The sequence below is a fragment of the Drosophila innubila genome, chromosome X, assembly GCF_004354385.1.
Source record: "Drosophila innubila isolate TH190305 chromosome X, UK_Dinn_1.0, whole genome shotgun sequence".
Classification (NCBI taxonomy): domain Eukaryota; kingdom Metazoa; phylum Arthropoda; class Insecta; order Diptera; family Drosophilidae; genus Drosophila; species Drosophila innubila.
Window position 1 is genome coordinate 36,759,211 of NC_047626.1, and position 20,080 is coordinate 36,779,290.

At 38.3% G+C, this 20,080-nt stretch overlaps 1 protein-coding gene across 1 annotated transcript in view; it reads left to right on the forward strand.

The window, feature by feature from the left end:
- The window catches only part of LOC117794014, a 164,865-nt gene extending 145,120 nt beyond the window's left edge, over positions 1 to 19,745 (forward strand). Inside the window, exon 8 of the mRNA XM_034634476.1 lies at positions 17,949 to 19,745. Within this exon, the coding sequence (XP_034490367.1) occupies positions 17,949 to 18,169 (221 nt within the window). The 3' untranslated portion in view covers positions 18,170 to 19,745. The remainder of the gene's footprint in view (positions 1 to 17,948) is intronic.
- The last annotated feature ends 335 nt before the right edge of the window (positions 19,746 to 20,080 follow it).

Consider the following 20,080-nt stretch of genomic DNA (forward strand, 5'->3'; position numbering starts at 1 on the left):
AAGTTTTCTTTAATATATTGATTGTCGAGTCAATTATCGACGTTTGTTTTTTGTACATTTTATGAAGATCTTGTTGGTTGTCAAATGCATTTTGAATGTTGGCTTTCAGTATCGTTCGGTCGTCGGCATCCGTCTCTTTCTTTTTATTTTAAGCAGTAACTCGATATTGTTTCTCAGTTGCGTATACCTAAAGGACATGGCTTGAGTCATCATGCGGCATGCTCTTTCGAATTGAACTAAGCAAGCAGCTTAACATAGTGACTGATGTACTTGTTTCGGTCCTGTGGATTACTTTTTTTTCTTCATTGTTGGTTTTTAATGGGCAAATCTTGTGGATTGGTCTTTTTATCACTCCATTTTGAGTGTTAATTGAGACAACTTTGACTTTTCCATCTATTCCAGGGTGGGTTTCTTCGATTCGTCCAAGTGGCCATTTGTAGGACTTGTATTTTCACTTTTCACTAACACAATTTCCCCAATTTCCAGGTTTGATGAGTATATCCTTTTGCCATTTTAATCGATTTTGAAGGGTTACAAAGTATTCGTTCTTCCATTTTTGCCAAAAATGTGCTTTTATTTTTTAAATTAGTTTCCAACGATTTGTTAATGACACCTTCGGATCTATCTCACTTTCCGTTACCTCTAACATTGGTCTCCCGATGAGAAAGTGTCCAGGAGTCAGGATGTCATCGAACTCATTGCTGGAGTCTATCGGATATAATGCTCATTTCCCCGTATGTTAAAGTGTTGTCTTCAATTATTCTTTTTAAGTGATATTTCACCGATTTTACTCCAGCTTCCCAAATTCCTCCAAAGTGAGGACTTGTCGGCGGAATAAAATGCTATTCTATCCTTTCCTTTTCCAATATTGGAGCTATGCTGTTCTGTTCAATAGCTTGAATAAATTCGGAGTTCAACTTTCTTTCTGCTCCTACGAAGTTCGTCCCATTGTCTTAATACAGGTGTTGACATTTTCCTTTCCTTAATGTAAATCTTTTAAGTGCTGCTATAAATGCCTCTGTCGTTAGGTCACTCACAGCGTCTAGATGGACAGCCTATGTGCATACAAAAAGCGCTATGTATCCTTTGTATGACTTTTATCGCCTTCCTTTAGAGACTCTCATATTTATTGGTCCTGCATAGTCGATTCCTGTGTGACTGAATGGTTGTGATATGGTGACTCTAGACTCTGGAATCTGACCCATTAATTGTTCCGTGTTTGGTTGTCGACACCTCGAACATTTTGTACATCGATGAATTATTCGCTTTACTGCATTTTTTAATCCCTTGATCCAAAATTGCCGCTTTATTTGTGCTTCGGTTATTCTATTCCCTCCGTGAAGAGTTTCTAAGTGTGCCTTTTCAATTATAAGGTCTGCCATATGTCATTTATTTATTATTAGTGGATGCTCTAGATTGTATTGTAGCTCTGCGAATTGTAATCTGCCGCCCACTCCCAAAACTCCATTATCGTCGAGGAATGGCGCAACTTTACTTTTTGTGTCTATTTGTAATTTATCTTTGAGTTTCTTTACTTCGGTTGTGTATTCTCTATATTGGTTATGTATTGCTATCACTTGTTTGGCTTCTCTTAGCTCGTTTGCTGATAGTCTTCCTTGATTGCCCTTTTTCTTGCAAAGGCTCAAAAATCGTCTGACGTACGCAATGACTTTAATCACTTTTTTAAAACTACTGAATTTGGTTTCTAACAAGTTTAGAAAGTTTTTCCCGTCTTGCGTTTGAAGATTAATTTTTACAATGTTTTCTTTTTCTGTTGGCCACTCATTTGGATCCTTTGTCAACCAGTCTGGGCCATTCCACCATATCTTAGACATTGTTTATTTGTCTGGTGTATTTCCCCTTGTTATTAAGTCCGCTGGATTTTTTTCGTTCCTACGTGTCTCCATGTTGCTGTTGGCGCCAATTCTTTGATTTGCTCTTCTTTCATTCGCACGAATTTGTCCTTATTTCTGTTGTTCCTGATCCATCCTAAAGTAATTGTAGAGTCGCTCCAAGCGTGTATCTCTGCATTTACTTGTATTGTCGCTGTTACGACACTTAGTAATTTCGCTAACAGATGTGCTGCACACAATTCCAGTTTTGGCAATGTCTTTCGATTTTTGATTGGGTTCACCTTCGTTTAACTGGTAATTATAGCTATACCCGTAGGTGTCTATCTATAAATAACTGCAGCATAAGCCATTTCAGAGGCATCTGAAAATCCATGAATTTCTAGTGGTGTACCATAGCATGCTCCTGTCCATCGTGGAATCTTTAGGCTTTCAATGGACTTTAATATCTTGTTAAACTCTATCCATTCTTCGGAAAGCGTCGTTCTCAGTGTCTCATCCCAACTCATTTCTGAAATCCAAAGTTTTTGAATGAACAATTTGGCTACAACTGTAATTGGTGATAGCCATCCCATTGGGTCGAATATTCTTGCTAATGTTGATAGAATTTTCCGTTTTGTTAATTTTTTGTATGTTGGACTGCAAATATTAAAGCTGAAGTGATCATCCTGTATATTCCATTTTAGCCCAAGTGTTTTTATAGTTTCTTCATAACTAATTTCAAATAATTTTTCGGTGACTTGGCCAGATAACGTTGTCGTAACTAATTTGTTATTCGATGTCCATTTCCGAAGGTGCAATCCATAATTTTCTAGCTCCTTTGAAATGTTTTTATAAATGTCGACACATTCTTCTTTACTTCTCCTGTCATTAGGTCATCCATGTAGAACTCGTTTTTTATGATTTCCTTTATGATTGGTGTTGTACATCTTTCTGATATTTCTAGCAAGCATCATGTTGCTAAAATCGGCGCCGATGTTGTCCACATGTTCGTTGTATCTAGCATGTTCTGAACGCTCTATTCATATTTGGCAAGTCTAAAATGCGATTCCAGTGGCTAGAAAATAATTTCCTCTAATTTTTGTATCTGTTCTTTAGGATCTTTAGCGCTGCGTCGTAGTTTTCTGTGCTGATGTTTAGGTGACTAATTAATTGCGCCGCTTCTCCTCTTACCAGTTCTTTTAGTCGTATGAATTTTAACTCGTTATTCGTGTCTACCATTTGAGTAAAGGTATCCGAAAAGCTTGACCATGCCGTAATATCTCCATAAAACGCCAGTATTTCCACAGGTTTCAGCTTAATTCTATGTTCTGACGGCTTGTTCTCTGTGAGCCATCGTATTTTTTCTCTTTTTTCTTCGTTCAGATCTTCATAGTGATCCCGTATCGAATAAGTTGCTTGGCTATGTTTTCTCAATTCTTTAAATAGCTCTGTCAGTCTATCGAAATCTTCTTTGATTTCCAATACGATCCATCGTTCTTTGTAAGGTGCAAGCTGCTCGGTGAAATTCTTCTGCTCGAATTTCATTTTCTTTAATGTCGTTAATCATTGTCTCATTCAATGATTGCGTAATTGTTTTTTTATTCAACTCATTCATTATCCTATTTTTGATAACTTGAGTTTTTTCGTATGCTTCTTTTTCGAAGTATTCGCCAGCCAAAATTGCTTCATGTGCTTTTAAAATTTGATGTTGTGTTTTGAACAGCTCCCACTGTTCTTGAACCTTTGTCGCCCAATTACGACTAGGCTGCTCGTCTTTGTCCAATTCCGCTTCCCAGCGTTTTAGCTGCTCATATATTGCAGACTGACTTGTCCCTAATGCGTTCAACTGTTCCCGTGTATAAACCATTATTATTAAATTTCTTTTGAATAAACCAAACCCGAAATAATATATATATTTTTTTAAAATTTTATTTCCAAATATTTTTGACTTTCAAATTTTGTTTAGCTCTCGAATAAGGTTTTCTTTTGTTGCTCCAGTGGTAATTGAAATTAATGTATGCAATTTCTTACGTCTCTTATTCCTTTGGATCCTTTTCCCGGCTCGTTTCGTCTTCTTCCTCGGCTGCTTTTGTGCTTCTGACCTCTTTTCACGCCTTAGATTGTAGTCCTCGTTCGTCGAGGGAAATGGGCTGGAACCTTTTTCTGCAGCGTCCTTTAAAAACTCTTTCCGTTTCTAGATTGAGTCTTCTAATTTATTGATTTGGCGTGCCTTGTAATCCCTCAAAAAAAACCTCTACACGAGTTAAAAGTCTAGTGACGAAAGCAATTTCTAGCCCCAAAATTTCTAATATCCAATTTTGTGACGAATAAAATTCAGTTTAATCTTAAATTTTAAATAAAAATATAAATTAATAAAAAAAAGGAAAAATTGGTTTTGTGCACTGTGAGCAAAAAGGGTGAGCTTTTTTGTACATAAAAATTACTTTTTGCGCAGTGCCGATTGCCAATCTTCGCTTTCTTTTATTAATTTATATTTTTTATTAAAATTTGTAGAGCAAACTGAATTTTGTTCGTCACAAAATTGGATTTTAGAAATTTTGGGGCTAGAAATTGTACATATTGCAACATATTAAAATTTAACAGAAATCATTAAAGCCGTTTTGTCAAAAATCGCCAAAATGTTAGCTAAAAAACTTTATATCACCTGTAAAATGTTACCGGAGTACTTAAGAAAAAAAGTTTAAAGGTACGCCTCTCAAACACACCTTTCCAATGATATATAGAACATATCTGTAGCTTCTATGGGTTGGAAACTGTTGAGGTTTCAATTTTAGCGGGACTTTGCGTTTTCCCGCAAATCAAGCGGTTTTTTTCTAAAAGTCGTAGAACAAACATATCTAAATTTTCAAAATGGAATAAATCCCCATCATTACATCTAAGCTTTTTTTAGCGCGTTGATACAAACAGACAAACAAAGAAACTGACTTTTCATTTTGAGAAGTCCACTAAAATTTTCTAATTTTTTTATCTTTTGAACCAGTTATTGGATTTGGGTGATCGAGTTAGTATGAAATTTAACCAAAAGGCCCCATCAGCCCCATTAGCTGCAATCATTGGAATTTTCCCCACTTCCACTTACACCCCCTTATCACATTAACCAGGTGAGTTAGTGCGCCATTTTGTGAGTTAGGACTTAACCTTCTATCGGTAGATAACTCGATTTGATCGACAGTCATATAAAAACATTATTTACGGTCCCTGCTCCAACTAGATTTTCTCCAAGTCCATACAATTCTGATCGCTTCTTTTGTTTTCGTAAATTAAGCGTTTGTGCTGTTTCCTCGGAATAACCGAGATCTCTTAGTCCACTAGTGCCCGACAAATGATCCAACAAATGATTGCAACTCAACTTGAGCTGTAGCCAGCAATGTAGTTTTGCTGCTCTTGTTGTCATTAACGTCCTTGTTTCATTTTCGAGACGCAGTAACTTGTGATGTTTCTCGCCGCATTTCCTTTTTCTTGACAATATTTTTTTTTTGAATGTATTTGTGATTGAGTCATCTGAAACATATCCCTTCAGGTCGAACGAATTGCCATTTTTCACTTGTTTCTATTTTCTTGAATTTGATGATGTTGATGACCTGTAAGCCATCGTATTTTTTCTCTATTATCTTCGTTTAGATCTTTATAGTGATCCCGTATCGAATTATTTGCTTGGCCATGTTTTCTCAATTCCTTAAATAGCTCTGTCAGTCTATCGAAATCTTCTTTGATTTCGTCATAATCATTTTGGTGCTGTTTATGGTTTTGTCCAGCACGTTACATCGTTCTTTGTAAGGTGCGAGTTGCTCGGTGAAATTCTTCTGCTCGTATTTCATTTTCTTCAATGTCGTTTATCATTGTCTCATTTAATGATTGCTTAATTGTTTTTTTATTTAACTCATTCATTATCCTATTTTTGATAACTTGAGTTTTTTCGTATGCTTCTTTTTCGAAGTATTCGCAAGCCAAAATTGCTTCATGTGCTTTTAAAATTTGATGTTGTGTTTTGAACAGCTCCCACTGTTCTTGAACTTTTGTCGCCCAATTTAGACTAGGCTGCTCGTCTTTGTCCAATTCCTCTTCCCAGCGTTTTATATTTTCCCGGCTCGTTTCGTCATCTTCTTCGGCTGCTTTAGTGCTTCTGACCTCTTTTCACGCCTTAGATTGTAGTCCTCTATCGTCAAGGGTAATGGGCCGCCACCTTCTTCTGCAGCGTCCTTTAAAAACTTTTTCCGTTTCTGGATTGAGTCTTCTAATTTCTTGATTTGGCGTGCCTTGTAATCGGCAATACTTAATACTTATCTTGAAGTATTTTCAATCAACTGTCGCTGAGTTTTCTCCAGTAGTTCTTCACATTTTTTTGAGAACTCCGCCGCCTTTTTTCAGCTCTGATTCCATCGACGCTCTTTTCCTGCGTCGCTCAGTGCTAATTCCTTCGCAGATCTGTCTTCTGCGCTGCTTGTTGTTGCTCTGCTGCCTTCCATCCAGTCCCGCGCTGCAGTCGCACGTAGTTCGCCGGAGAACTATGTTGGTTTTTTTTTTTTCCTAGCTGCGCCACGATGCACGACAGGTGCTATCTATGGACTTTTTTTCCGTGATACCGATTCAATTATCAACTGGAAGTGGCAGTCACTAAGCAAAATTGCTCGAAGGACCATATCCATGCAAATCTGTACTTGAACCTTGTCGCGATGTTAGTCGCAACGTCAGAACTAGTATGTAATCACGCTTGCCAATCCCTAAGTAAAAACACTCACGCGTTTGTTTAAGAACTGTCTCGTTTATTGGGTTTGTATGAGGTTTTATAGGATATCTTATGTACTAATTAGAAAGAGCTCAATATAGTGTTGACAATATTCTTGGCTTACTTCTACTCATCGAATCTATGTGATCTTATGTATTATTAGGATTTAGTTGACATGATGTTAGTGTATGTTTGACTCTTTTCTACTTATTGTTCTATGTTATCTAATCTATTATTTAGAGTGAGCTTACCATAGGGTTAACGTGTACTTGGTACCTTTTTACTTGTTGTATGGAAAAGCGTTTTAATATCTTTGACTCCTTTCTTTGCATTCTTGTATAACATGATCTTACGTACTAGCGTGTATTTCTTATCTATTTTGAGCATACAGGTTCACACATTAGTCTATTATTTCTGAGCGCCAAGATTGAGACCCATGTGGTAATTTTACACTGTAGTGACCCTTTCAAGTGGTTTGTGTCCCAAATCTGTCACGCATCCCGAGGGCTGTTCAAACCGTATGTTCATCTATGAACAGTCGGAGACCCCGTATTTACTATGAAAAAAGAAAGTTTTTCGTACTAAGACTTGGATTTTGCCCGATCGGTCCTATGACAGCTATATGATATAGTGGTTCGATTAGAACCAACTTTGGTCAGGATATGTAAGTCTAACTTAAATGCATATTCTATTAGTTTGGGAACGATATCTCGTAAAACAAAAAGTTTTTCATACTAAGACTTAATATTGGACCGATCGGTCCTATGACAGCTATATGATATAGTGGTCCGATTTGAACCAACTTTGGTCAGGATATATAAAACCAAGTTAAATGCAAATTGTATTAGTTTAGTTAGGATTTCTCATAAAACAAAAAAGTTGTTCACAGTAGAACTTGATTTTCGCCCGATTGGTCCTATGACAGCTATATGATATAGTGGTCCGATAAGAACTAACTTCGGTCAGGATTTTTAAAACTAACCTAAATGCATATGCTATCAATTTGGTTAAAATATCTCACTAAATAAAAAAGGTTTTTCATACTAAAACCTAATTTTGACCCGATCGGTCCTATGACAGCTATCCAACTTTAGTATATTAAACCAAGTTAAATGCATATTGTATCAGTTTGGTTGAGATATCTCATAAAACCAAAAAGTTTTTCGTACTAAAACGGGATATTTGACCGAGAGAAAAATGTATATATTCAGTTAACAGGTAATATCTTCCAAACCGCTCAGCCAAAATTTATGTTTCATATATAAAAAAATGTACTACAACATACTTAAATTTAATAAAAATCGTTAGAGCCGTTTTGTCAGAAATCGCCAAATTGTAAGCTATAAAACTTTATTTCACCTGTAAAATTTTACCTGAGTACTTAAGAAAACGTACGCCTCAAGCACACCTTTCCAATGATATATAGAACATACCTGTAGCTTCTATGGTTTGGAAACTGTTGAGCTTTCAATATAAGCGGGATTAAGCGTTTTCCCGCTAATCTAGCGGTTTTTTTCTTAACATTTCTAGATTCAAACGCGAAGCTTCTGCTTCTGAATCTAACAGAAAATCATCTGCACCACTTTACCACTGAATAGCGCGCCCGAAAAAACTCTACTGCACTACAAACACATGTAAACAGAAAATACATGGAAACTTTGATCTTTAATTTAAGGCTCTTCTTAAGAATATTGTGGCCAAGTTTAAAGGTCGTACGTCAAACCGTCTGGGCTTTGGTTTGGTTAAGATAGCTCAAAAAAACAAAAATTATTTTCATATTTTCATTGATTGAAAACAAAAAGTTCTCTATACCAAAGTTGAATCTGAACCCGATTGTTCCTATTGCAGCTATATGATATAGTAACCCGATTTTGACCAAATTGTAAAATATCCTAAAATTTAAAAATATGTTAATAAAATTAAATTAAAAAATAATATAAAAATCCTGCCTGTTGTGGGAAATGAACCCGCGCCTCCCTGCACCTGGGTCTAAAATCACCATCACCCCCTACACTACTTACTTAGGTACTGAACTTTCCAGCTGACCAAACACTGCTATATCTTATATTTAAGTAAATGTATGTCTTTGTGTTGTCAAATCGATTTTTAAGAAAACCATGATCAAGCGAGATAACCTATACGTGTTTTTTTCTTCTAAAGCAAACTTGATCTGCGCTTGCAGCATAACAGTATTATCACCGAAGTCGGTAGCTCTTGCTCTTATAGTCTCTGAGATCCAGAAGATTATATGTCCTCCATACATCACATTTTCTCTAATATCTTCTCTGTTTATAAACCGATCTCGATGAAATTTTCACCACACCTCAGGACTCGTCCCCCCGTCCTGTGTGCTGTAGCTGTAACGGGAAGTAGCGTTTTCCCGCTAAGCTAGCGGTTTTTGTTTTAAAAAGTCGTAGAACAAACATTTGTAGATCTTTGAAAAGGAATAAATCCTCATCATTACATCTAAGCTTTTTTAGCGCTTTGATGCAAACAAACAAACAAACTGACTTTTCATTTCATTTTTAGAAGTCCACTAAAAATTTCAAATTTAATTATCTTTTGAACTAGTTGTCGGATTTGTGTGATCGAGGTACCAATCAACGCGTACTTTTGATAAGAATAAGCTGCAATCATTAAAATTTTTCCTCTCCCACTTCGAACCGCGGACCTCCGCCTAAGTCTATACACCATCCTCTGCGCGACCTAGTTACTGAGTCCACCGCGTGACTAAACACCAATAAGTGTACATTGAAAATAAAGGCGGACTTTAAACTCCAATTTGACGCACTTGCTTGGCGAATTTTGAAGAATCCTTTCTTAAAGGACGATGAATTTGTCATATCTGTGTTGTGTTAAAATTCAAACTTGTAGCTCGAGCCGTTTGGCCTGTAAAATGCTCATAAATGAGGTAAGGCAATTTTATATATATAGATAAATTTTTTTTAAAAGGAATCGAATAATTATATTCACGCTGCCCCTGCAATTTGACTTTGGAAAAAATCGCCAGGTTTGGCATGAAAATTCTAGATTTCGCAGAAAAACTCGAGACTTGGAATGCAAAAGTAAATCTGTGAGTTTGGTTGAGATAACTTAAACTGACTGACTTACTGATTTAGCAATGTAAAGGCCAAATGGTTTGACGTACGACCTTGCAACTTGGCCACAATAATCTTTAGATAATTTCATCGGAATAAAAGGCGGCATTTTGCAAAAATTCGACCTGCAAGTGCGTCAAAATCGAGGTCAAAGTTCGCATTTATTTGAATTTATGTACATATGTTTGGTCAGCTGGTGGGCTCAGTGCCTAGGTAGTGCAGAGGATGGTGTGTTAGATCCAGGTGCATGCAGGCGAGGACTCAAACATCATCCAGGCAAGATTTTATTTTCATTTTTCAATTGAATTTTATTAATATTTTTTTAAGTCTAAGGATATCTTACAATTTGGTCAAAATCGGGTAACTATATAATATGGCTGCAATAGGAACAATCGGATTCAGATTCAATGTTAGTATGGAAAACTTTTTTGTTTTTTAAGATTTCCCAACCAATCTCAGGTTTTGTTTTTTTACCATATGTAACACCCTGCCCGAATTTGGTCAACATCGGGTAACTGTAGCATATAGCTGCCATTGGAACAATTGGATGAAAATTAACTTTTTGTATAAAATTAATTTTTTTTAGTTGAGCCAAACGAACCAAACTCATAGAATATGTCTTTTTTACTAAATGTTACACCCTGTTCAAATTTGGTGAAAATCGGATGACTATATCATATAGCTGCCAACTTAAAAACCTTTTTTAATTTTTGCTATGTCTTTGCAACTCACAGATACGCTGTTGCACGCCAAATATCGAACTTTACTGCCAAATCTAGCGTTCATACAATTATTCGTTTCTTTTACAAAAATTGTTATCTATATATATAAAGTTCTTTGTACAATTGACTGAGCATTGTACAAGTTTGAACAAGTAAATTTATCTATTTACAACATAATAAATGGTAATTTAGTACAGGGCGACACCTAAAAACAGTAATAAATGTGAAATGGATTTATTCAAAACATGTTCTATTCAAAATATTTAAAATAATCTGCGCAATTAAGGTTAAATTGTTCGCGATATACGCCATGTTGCAGAAATAAGCAAGACTACCAATCAAAATTTTATAAAAAAAAAAACCCTGTGAATTACCAAAAAACAATAAAACGAGGCCGACTTTCCAGAGTCTGAAAGAACAAAACGTCAAAAAAAAAAAATTTTAGCTATTTAAAAATGTTGCGCAAACCTATGCTCCTGGCCAGGCATACAAGGGCGATTTCCTGACGGAATAGTGATGAACTAGCTAGATTTGCGTCGTGAACGCAACTAACTAATTTTGTCAAATATTTTGTTTTTTTTTACTATTTTGTTTCCTTTACTTTTTTTTTATTTTTCTTTTGACTTTGTTTTTTATTAATATTTTATATACTGTGTTTGTTTCGTTGTTTTTTTTTACTCTGTTTTCTTTTTTTTTTTATACCCTGAGCCCATTGAAAATGGGCAAAAAAGGGTATAATGTGTTTGGCAGAATGTATGTAACAGGCAGAAGGAGGGGTGGCAGACCCCATAAAGTATATATATTCTTGATCAGGATCAACAGCCGAGTCGATCTAGCCCTGTCCGTCTGTCTGTCCGTCTGTCCGTCTGTCTGTCCGTCTGTTTGAACGCGTCGATCTCAGAGACTGTAAGTGCTAGAGACTTCAAATTTGGAATGCAGGTTTGTGAATACCATACGCAGGTCAAGTTTGTTTCCAATTTTTGATGCCACGCCCCCTTCGCCCACAAATTGAAAAATAACGATTTACAGGCGCAATTTTTGACATAGCACTCCTAACTGAACAATCAGTTGAGAAGTATGCGTATTAAACGACCCTGAAAATTTCAAAGCGATTGACCCATAAATAAAGAAGTTATTTCGGAATTTAGATTTAGTTGAATAATTACATTTGGATGGCAAATCAAACGTGCGAGCGAGACAGCATTTTCACGTTTGTATGCAAGGCGCGCACAAAGACAGAACGAATAAGTACCCATTTTTTTTTTGGTACCAAATAAGAATTAAGCGATAAGCAAAAATATTATCGATATTATGTAATGAAAATGTTAATGTATAATTTATGTATATACAAATATACAATTTGATTAAAATATAATTGTGTTAATATATAAATATGTATTTTTGCATGGCAAAAATTAGCAGAAGCTGATAGCTATGTATGTATGAAATTGCATGAGAGAAATAGCGATCATTTTGCAGCACTACTCTTGCATCTTTGCCGAGCACTGAAAGCTGCAAAATAATAATTTTAATTATTAATATTTTCGATTCCTTACATATATATAATAAGTATCTGCTTATTATCGTTGTAAAAAAAACTTAGCATTTTCCGCTTTAAGAATCTCATAAAATTAGACATTGCCTTTATTTCAAATTTCGCGCACTGCAGCAGCCTTTGACAGGCTTGAGTTTGTTGCGTAAGTGGGAGAGTGAGAGAGGAAAATGGGTGCTGCCAGATTGCAGGCTGAGCAAAGTTGTAGTTTGTGGCTACTCTTGACACACGCTACATCGATTGCAAGCGATTAAGATTACGACTTGCGATTTACCAATTTATCAATTTCTAATTAATTTTAAACAAGTTTATTATATTAAAGTTTATTATATTAAACTTATTTAAAATTAATTAGAAATTGATAAATTAAATCGTAAGTCGTAATCGTAATCGAGTGATGTATTAGTTCAGTGAGGCATTAATAACGTAGTCTGCAGTGATAAGCACAGTGACTTCAGAAAACCGAAAGTTGTTCATAGTTTCGCGTGTGTAATTTTTTGATACCTGAGCCCATTGAAAATGGGCAACAATCAACTTTTATAAAAGAGTACATGGGCTCAGGGTATCCTACTGTCGAGCGTGCTCGACTGTAGCCGCACCTCACCGCGAGCGAAGCGAGCAGGGGGCGGAGCCCCCTTGTTTTATTATGTTTTTTTGCTTTTTATTTTAAATTTTTTTATTTATTTATTTTTTTTTAATTTCTTATTTTATTTGTCAGGGCGAAAGGGTGTACATTTTTTAAGCTTTTTTTATTCATGACGGCTCTAAGGAGAGTGGGCCTCTAAATCTGGGTGTCGAGTATTAGGTCGGCGACTCTAACTATCGAGCCACTGTAATATTTTTACATGTCTTCACTGACATTTGTCAGTTTAGATGATACTCCCATCGTGGTCAGCTTATACACCTGGGATCTTCTAGCAACAGTATCAAATGCCGCATTAAATGAATGAAGAGCGCATATAATTCTTTATTTTTGAGCCACCTCAAATGCGCTATGGAAGCCAGATTGTATAGATTGTCCGCTGTCGAGCAGTTAGCTCTGAAACTCGCTTGGAACTCATTTAGAGTCCGATTTTCTACCACCCAAGATGTAACACACGTGTTAAGAATTCTGATGAATATTTTTGAAATGAAGTCAATAAAAGATTTTTCACGATAATTCGATCCAGGTTAGATTAGGGCAGCTGTCAGATCAAAGATCTGACACACTCTTGCCCTATTGTGCCCATTGTGATTCCGTAGCATCCATGTCATTTCCCGACTAATGTGCCCAACCTGATTCAGAGTCAAAGTCAGCCATTTGAGATGGACTCCTGCTAGATAGTTCAGATATCCTATCTAAGAAGGGGCCCCAAGAAACTTGAGCCTTTTACGGGAGAGTGCAGGACAGGAACAGAAAAAGTGCTCGACAGACTCTTCTTCTTCCTCGTCCCTGCTGCTTCTACAGAAGTCGTTAAAGGAGCAGCGAGCCTGACTTCATGGGTCCCTATAAGCCAGTGACTTGTCAACGCTCTGGCAGTTGCAGAGCATCGAGTTCTGTTCAAATTACACAGCTGAGCTGTGCGTATTTTTATCGAGTACCGTCCATGTTTGTCTGGTGACTCTGCAGTGAGGCACGAGTTGCCAAAGGAGATTGGTTTCTTGGCTGAACTTTTCTTTTACAAGGAGCTTACAAGAAGCCGTGGAAACACACAGTCTCTCTGCTTCAGGGTAAGGGGGTGATGTGGTTCCTCTCCTGGCCAGCTTGTCGGCGATGCATTAACCTGCAATGTTTCGGTGACCTGATACCCAGATGAGACTAATAGCAAACTGCTCAGCCATCTCTTTCAGAGATTTGCGGGAGTTTGTCACCAATATAGAGTTAATTGAAATTGCACTAACTGATTTAATGGCCGCATGGCTGTCGACGTAGATTTTGATGTTACCTGGAGAAGCACTGGACTCCCGAAGGCAGTTTAGAGACAAGGACCTCCGCCTAAAAGACGCTGCAGTGGTTTGGAGGGCTGAAAGCCTGGTTTACATTCAGTACTTCTGAGTATATTCCACAGCCTATACGGTTATCTAATTTAAACCCAACTGTGAAAAATTAAATGGCATTTGTGGTGGCGGGTTGCTTAGTGTTCCAGTCATCTCTGAGTGGAATATAAGTTTTGAAGCGTGTTGTTAAGAACTCACAGGGAGCGCAGTAGTCAGTCTTGAGAGGAAAGCAGTTGCTTGCCAGGATGCAAGAGTGACCATAGCTGGTGGAATGCCAGCAACCAGAGTCTCTCAGCCGAATCGCGGAAAGAGTAGCATACTCCTTTCAAGACGACTTAATCGGAGGAATATTGTAAATTGCTTGCAATGCTTCACTAGGAGCTCTGCACAGAGCTCCCGTGATGCATATTTGAGAAGTTCATTGGTCTTTACCAAGTTGCTTGATGATGACCTGCTTTGATAAAGCTAGCCACCAGACTGTGACCCCATACATAAGAATGGGTCGAATGATTGCAGTGTAGAGCCATGGGACCACATTCGGGGACATGACCTGTCTAATCCCAATGGCCTTTCTGCATGTGTACAGTAGTATTGCTGTTTTCTTTGATCTTTCTGAACTATTTGCGTTCCAGTCCAATTTCTTGTCAAGTACTAATCCCAGGTATCTAGCGTTGTCGCTTAAAGAAAAGGACGTGCCGTTAAGTTTTGGAGGAATTAGTGAAGGAAGTTTGTATTTCCTAGTGAAAAGAACCAGTTCTGTTTTCGATGGGCTTACATTTAGCCCACTTTCTTGAGCCCAAACGGACAGCGTAGGCAGCCACCTGACATCCCCCACCCTGTAGGTCACATAGGAGCCTGTTGAATGCTATGTTCCACAGAAGCACTCCTCCTTGAGGGGTGCCTCTACTGACGTATTTGGTGATAGTTGATAACCCAAGTGAGAAAGTGACCGACCTGCAACTAAGCAAGTCGTTGATCATTCTTACTAGCATGAAGTCGATATCAAGATGGGCCAGAGCATAGGTAATTGCAACGGGGGTGACGTTGCAACTCATTGTTAAAGGCTCCCTCAATATCGAGGAAGGCAACTAGCGTCAGTTCTTTAAACTGACGGGATTTTTCAATTGTGTGTACTTCTTTGTGGATAGCCGTCTTAGTGGATCGGCCTTTGCGGTATGCATGTTGGCATTCGGATAAATCATTTGATCTAAGGGAGGTTCTGAGATGTAGCCCAAGCATACCTACGCTCTAGAGCCTTGAGAAAAAAAGATGAGAGACTGATTGATCTGAAATTCTTCGGGGTAACATGTGAGGCTTTGCCTGCCTTGGGTATAAAGACCACTGTGGAGACGAGCCAGACATCCGGAGTCTTTACATTTTCAAAGATTTCTTTATATATCACCTAACGGAGAGTTCTCCTGCCTGTTGCAGTTGTGCGGGAATCCCCAGGTCGGTTCCTGATGATATGTATGGCTTTAAGCTGTTTATAGCCCAGTTAATATTGTTTCTACTGAGTAGATAGCTTCGGTGCTAGATGGAATTTGTAAAATCACTTGTCTGCTGCGGATAGTTAATGCAGCCAGGAAAATAAGTGCTAAGAAGGAGTTTTAGAGACTCCTCGCTACTGTCGGTCCAAGAGGCATTGCTCCTTTAAAGATATCCTAGGGATGGTCTGTTCTTAGAGAGAATTTGTCTGAGCCTAGTGGTCTCAGACGTAGATTCAATTTCTGAGCAGAATTTTCTCCAGGAGGATCTTTTTGCATGCCTAGTTGCTATCTTATAGATGCCTAGGCTATGCTTGTAATCCTGCCAGTCAGGATCTTGATCAGCAAAGGAAGGTTTGTTCATCACCACGATTGCATTTAAGCAGGTTGGACTGTAAAACAAAATTAAAGCGGGACTCACCCCGTGCATTGGTATAAGAACTTCCCCATTGGGAGTGATGTGCATTTGCATCACCGCCTATAAGAAGACTGACCTTGGAATTCTCGCTGTCCTTGACAATGCGACGAACATTTTCATGAGGAGGGGGACCCGGATGGTCGTGGGCCATGTAGGTAGACATAAGTCTAAGTGGTGCCGGCGAGAGCTCCAGACTGACGGCCGTGTTGTCGCCGTCGCAGTAATTTGAGAGCTAAAATGTGCTTAAATGTGGCTTTGCAAAAATGGAAGAACGAGGTTTACTTGCGATAAACCCTCCAACACAGTAACGTCAGCGTCTGAGTCGTCAGACAGCTCCCCTAAGGAGTCTTCGTCGTGACACATCGCCAGCATACCTCTTGCTAGTGAAGAGGCGTCCGACGAGTACCCATCAAGGCCTGCAGTGGAGTCATAATCCCCGAATTCCGAAGCGACGTCCTGCTCAGCTGGGTTGTCGACAGAACCTGCTTCGGCCGCGGTATCCGACTTGTACAGCTTGATGTGCACCGATATGAAGCCGAAGTCTAGCTCACTCTTCGCAGCTTCTATAGCAGCGATGAACTCCTTATTCAGGATGAGCCCCGCCTGCAGAGAACTGCCAGGGTTGCATTCCACTGTAACCACCTTCCAGAGTTGCATGATTGCAGAATTTTTAGGATCCTCTTCGGCTCCTTGATGGAGGTTGGCAGCCAGATGCAGTAGACCTCCCCCACCTTTGCTACCGCAGCCTTATATAGTTGCACTGATCGAGCATCCTCGCATACAACCACGTTGACGTTACCCTGATACCACCCAACGTTCTTTGCTGATAGAGGGAGGTCCTGGTTCCGCCTCGAGCAGTTCAAAGAACAACTTGACCACTGCTTATTCTACCAGTTTCCACTGATTACAGGGAATCCTGCCGTCAGAGCTGCCCTGGTCTAGATCGCCGATTAGGATGCGTTCTTTGGCAGTTTCAACGAAGGATCGATTTGGATGGACCCTGAACTCCTTCGCAGTGGGTCCGGGAACCTCTTGGGAGCGCTGCTTTTTATGTGTCGTTTTCTCATTTGGAGCCCTAGTTTGGCCAAAATCAGGCAGCACGGTTTTTGCTCACTCCACTTTGTTTAGCCATTCAGGCGTGGGGCCTCTTTGGCTTAACCGCAAGATGTTTTTCGCAGTCCGCTTGTCAACGAATGAACGCTTGTTAGACACAGCACCGGATGACGACGGTCCCCCCGACGGACCCGCACTGGTAGGTATCTCGGCTGAGATATGCATGGCTGATCTCCCCCAGTGACATTTTTCGCATGAGTTTGCCGATTACACCGAGTCCGGGATGGAATCGAAGATTCTCTCCGGCGATGTTGACTAAGCACAGGGCCTCAGTGGCCGTCATCGTTGTAGTAGTAGCACTCAGGCCACGCATAAGTGCCGTTGCCGTCGTGCTGGAGGACTTGCTCGGGCCAGACATGAGTGCCATTGCCGTTGCATTGCTTGAGGAGCTCGCGCCTGGCATAAGTGCCTTTCCCTTCGCTGCCGTGTTGTTTGTACTTGCTGTTTTTTTTTTTTTTTCTTTTGTATCTTATATTTTAATTGTTTGCTTTTTTGTTGTGTTCGAATTCATTTTGAGTCCCACGAGTGGCGGAGAAGGAAGGGTCCGTCTGAACAGAGATCCGCGATGTGCTGGTAAGGCATTAAACAAACCGGAGGGTGCCAGGTATCCGGGCGCTCCGTTTGAAACTGGGATATTTTTGGAAAAGGCCCCCAGCCTGGCTGACTAACGGCACAGGTCGCATAACACCTTAAGTCCAGCCCTTTAACCTCAGACCATGACTGGAGTCTTTAAGCATGGATTTGGCTATCAAAGAGCATTGATCCAACTCTGAGACACTAATCTTGGCTAACACCAGTCTCCGAAGAGAACTACTGTCGGCTCGAGTCGGCACCCTCGTGTAGGATTTTTGCCGACCGAGCGTAACTTAAATACTAAGCAAATATATACTTATGAAATTAAACACTAGATCAGTAACCCAAAGTTAATCTTAAAAATTGTTTCACATTAATTTATATTACTGTTAAATTATTTATATTGCTCTCACTAATTTATATATTTTTCAGGCGAACATCCAGCAGCCATGCATCACGGTAAATCTCCGTCGCTGCAGCCACCGTCGCTGCTCTTATTGATGTTGTTCACGTGTGGAATGCTGGTCTTGGTGGAGCTGCAATCGGAATCCACTCGTCGCGTATTTATATGTCAAATAAATACTGCAACACCTAAAGCTGCTCAGCAAAGTTCCGTGTACAGTTTTCATAAGCAGAAACTAGCTACCACATAGCTGCTAAGATCCCAATGAATGCGAATGCAGATATGCAACTGGACTCGCTTTCGAAAATTCTAATGGTTTAAGTTAATTTTTTTGTTGTTACATCTTTATATATTGTATGAATGTATAGATAAGTACGTATTTTCTCGATTTAACGTATACATAAGTAAGGTATAACTAATGACTGGCTTAACTGATATGCAGACACTTTTATCCATTTAAAAAACGTATGAAAAGGTAAAATTTTAAAACAAGAAGAACTACACTTACATTATGCACTTAAACTCGTACGAGGGCCAAATTTTATATTCTTTGTCATGGCTACTTCAAGGAAAACCAGATCCAATTGACCACTTTCATTAAAAAGCTTAGAATATATTACCCTATACTTACTCAGATATAAATATTTATTTCCATTTTTGACTATAATTGTCAAATCACGAGTGCTTCAATCGACTGTCTTCGACGTTTGGTAATGGTATCTAATGCTTATTCAATGTAAAATTCTGGGACAATGATTTTAGTCATGACCGTCGCTTGCGTGATCCGGTTGTTGGGCCAGATAAAGGGGATCCTGTTCGCAAACTGATAGAGAAAGATAGCCTGTGATACCCTTTGAGATTGAGACATTCATTGGCACTTCTGGGACTATCTCATTTTTTTCTAATATTGAATAAACTATTGATAGTTAAGAAGACTTATTCGCGTTAGATGCCACATTATTTGACCATATTCCAAAAAATGGTTCGGGTCCATTGCTGCGAGGTAAAGTCTGCAAAATAAATTTAAATTATCTTACATCAAAGCACGTTAATGACATCACAACAGGCGAAGACGAATTGTCTTTCAGCACTTAAAACAGTGTTAATAGGTCATCTATTATGTAGACCTGACCTTTTATTAAATCCCGCTCACCAATAATAAATTGTGAAGTCAATGTTATTTGACGTCACAAGAGGCTGTAAATTTCTTTAAACACCTCATTGTAGAGGTAGTTACAAACTTCCGTGGTACTCTATTTTTATGCATTATTGTTCTTTCACTGCAAGGCAAGGTATATAAAAGCTGGCCCTCGCATAAAACTACTACTGTAATTTTCTTCTTTCTATCTTCTCGTTTGTTCTATTTCGCTCTTTCAAGAAGTAATACATAACGTATGATAACTAAGCACATAGAGGACACACAACAAATTTCTCTAGTACAATTTTAGCTATAAATGTCTAAATACAATTGCAGACCCGTGGTGATTTTTTTCTTGTTTCGTTGTAATACAATATTTAAGCCCAAGATAATAGCTAAGTGTATTTGAAATATTTGTAAACTAAAGAATGTAATGATAGGCAGGAAGTAGAATTTTCATCTATTTATATATTCCAAACATAGTCATTTATGTATAATGCCGACACGGTGGACAGAATGCGACGATAGGTCACGTAATGTCAACAAAATCTGAAAGATATCCACGTTTGCATATTGCTCATAGGGTAAACTTTTGCGAAAAAAAATTATAATAATAATTTGCCACATAATTATAATATTTCTTGTTTAGACTAGACTAATTTCATTACAAAGCGCAATAAACTGTTAATTTTCCGTCAAATGGTCAACCAGAACCGAAAATAAAAATGTTGATGGCCATCGTTTTATTTTATATATAATTGTAAAAAATTTCAAATTTGTATAATTTAATCGTTGTAGACCATATCTGAGGTGTTTTCGTGATAAAATTGGTCTGAAAACTGAAAACTGAAAAATTATATTTTTTTATATTAAGCCACTTTTAGAGGCAGTTTTGTATTTAATTATTTCACATGCCTGCAAAATCTCTTAAATAAAATCAATTTAGAAGAGAAAAATTTAGAGACCAAAAATGTTCGATTAACGGTTATTTTTTATTTTGCTTCTTATCTATGTTCTTATCGT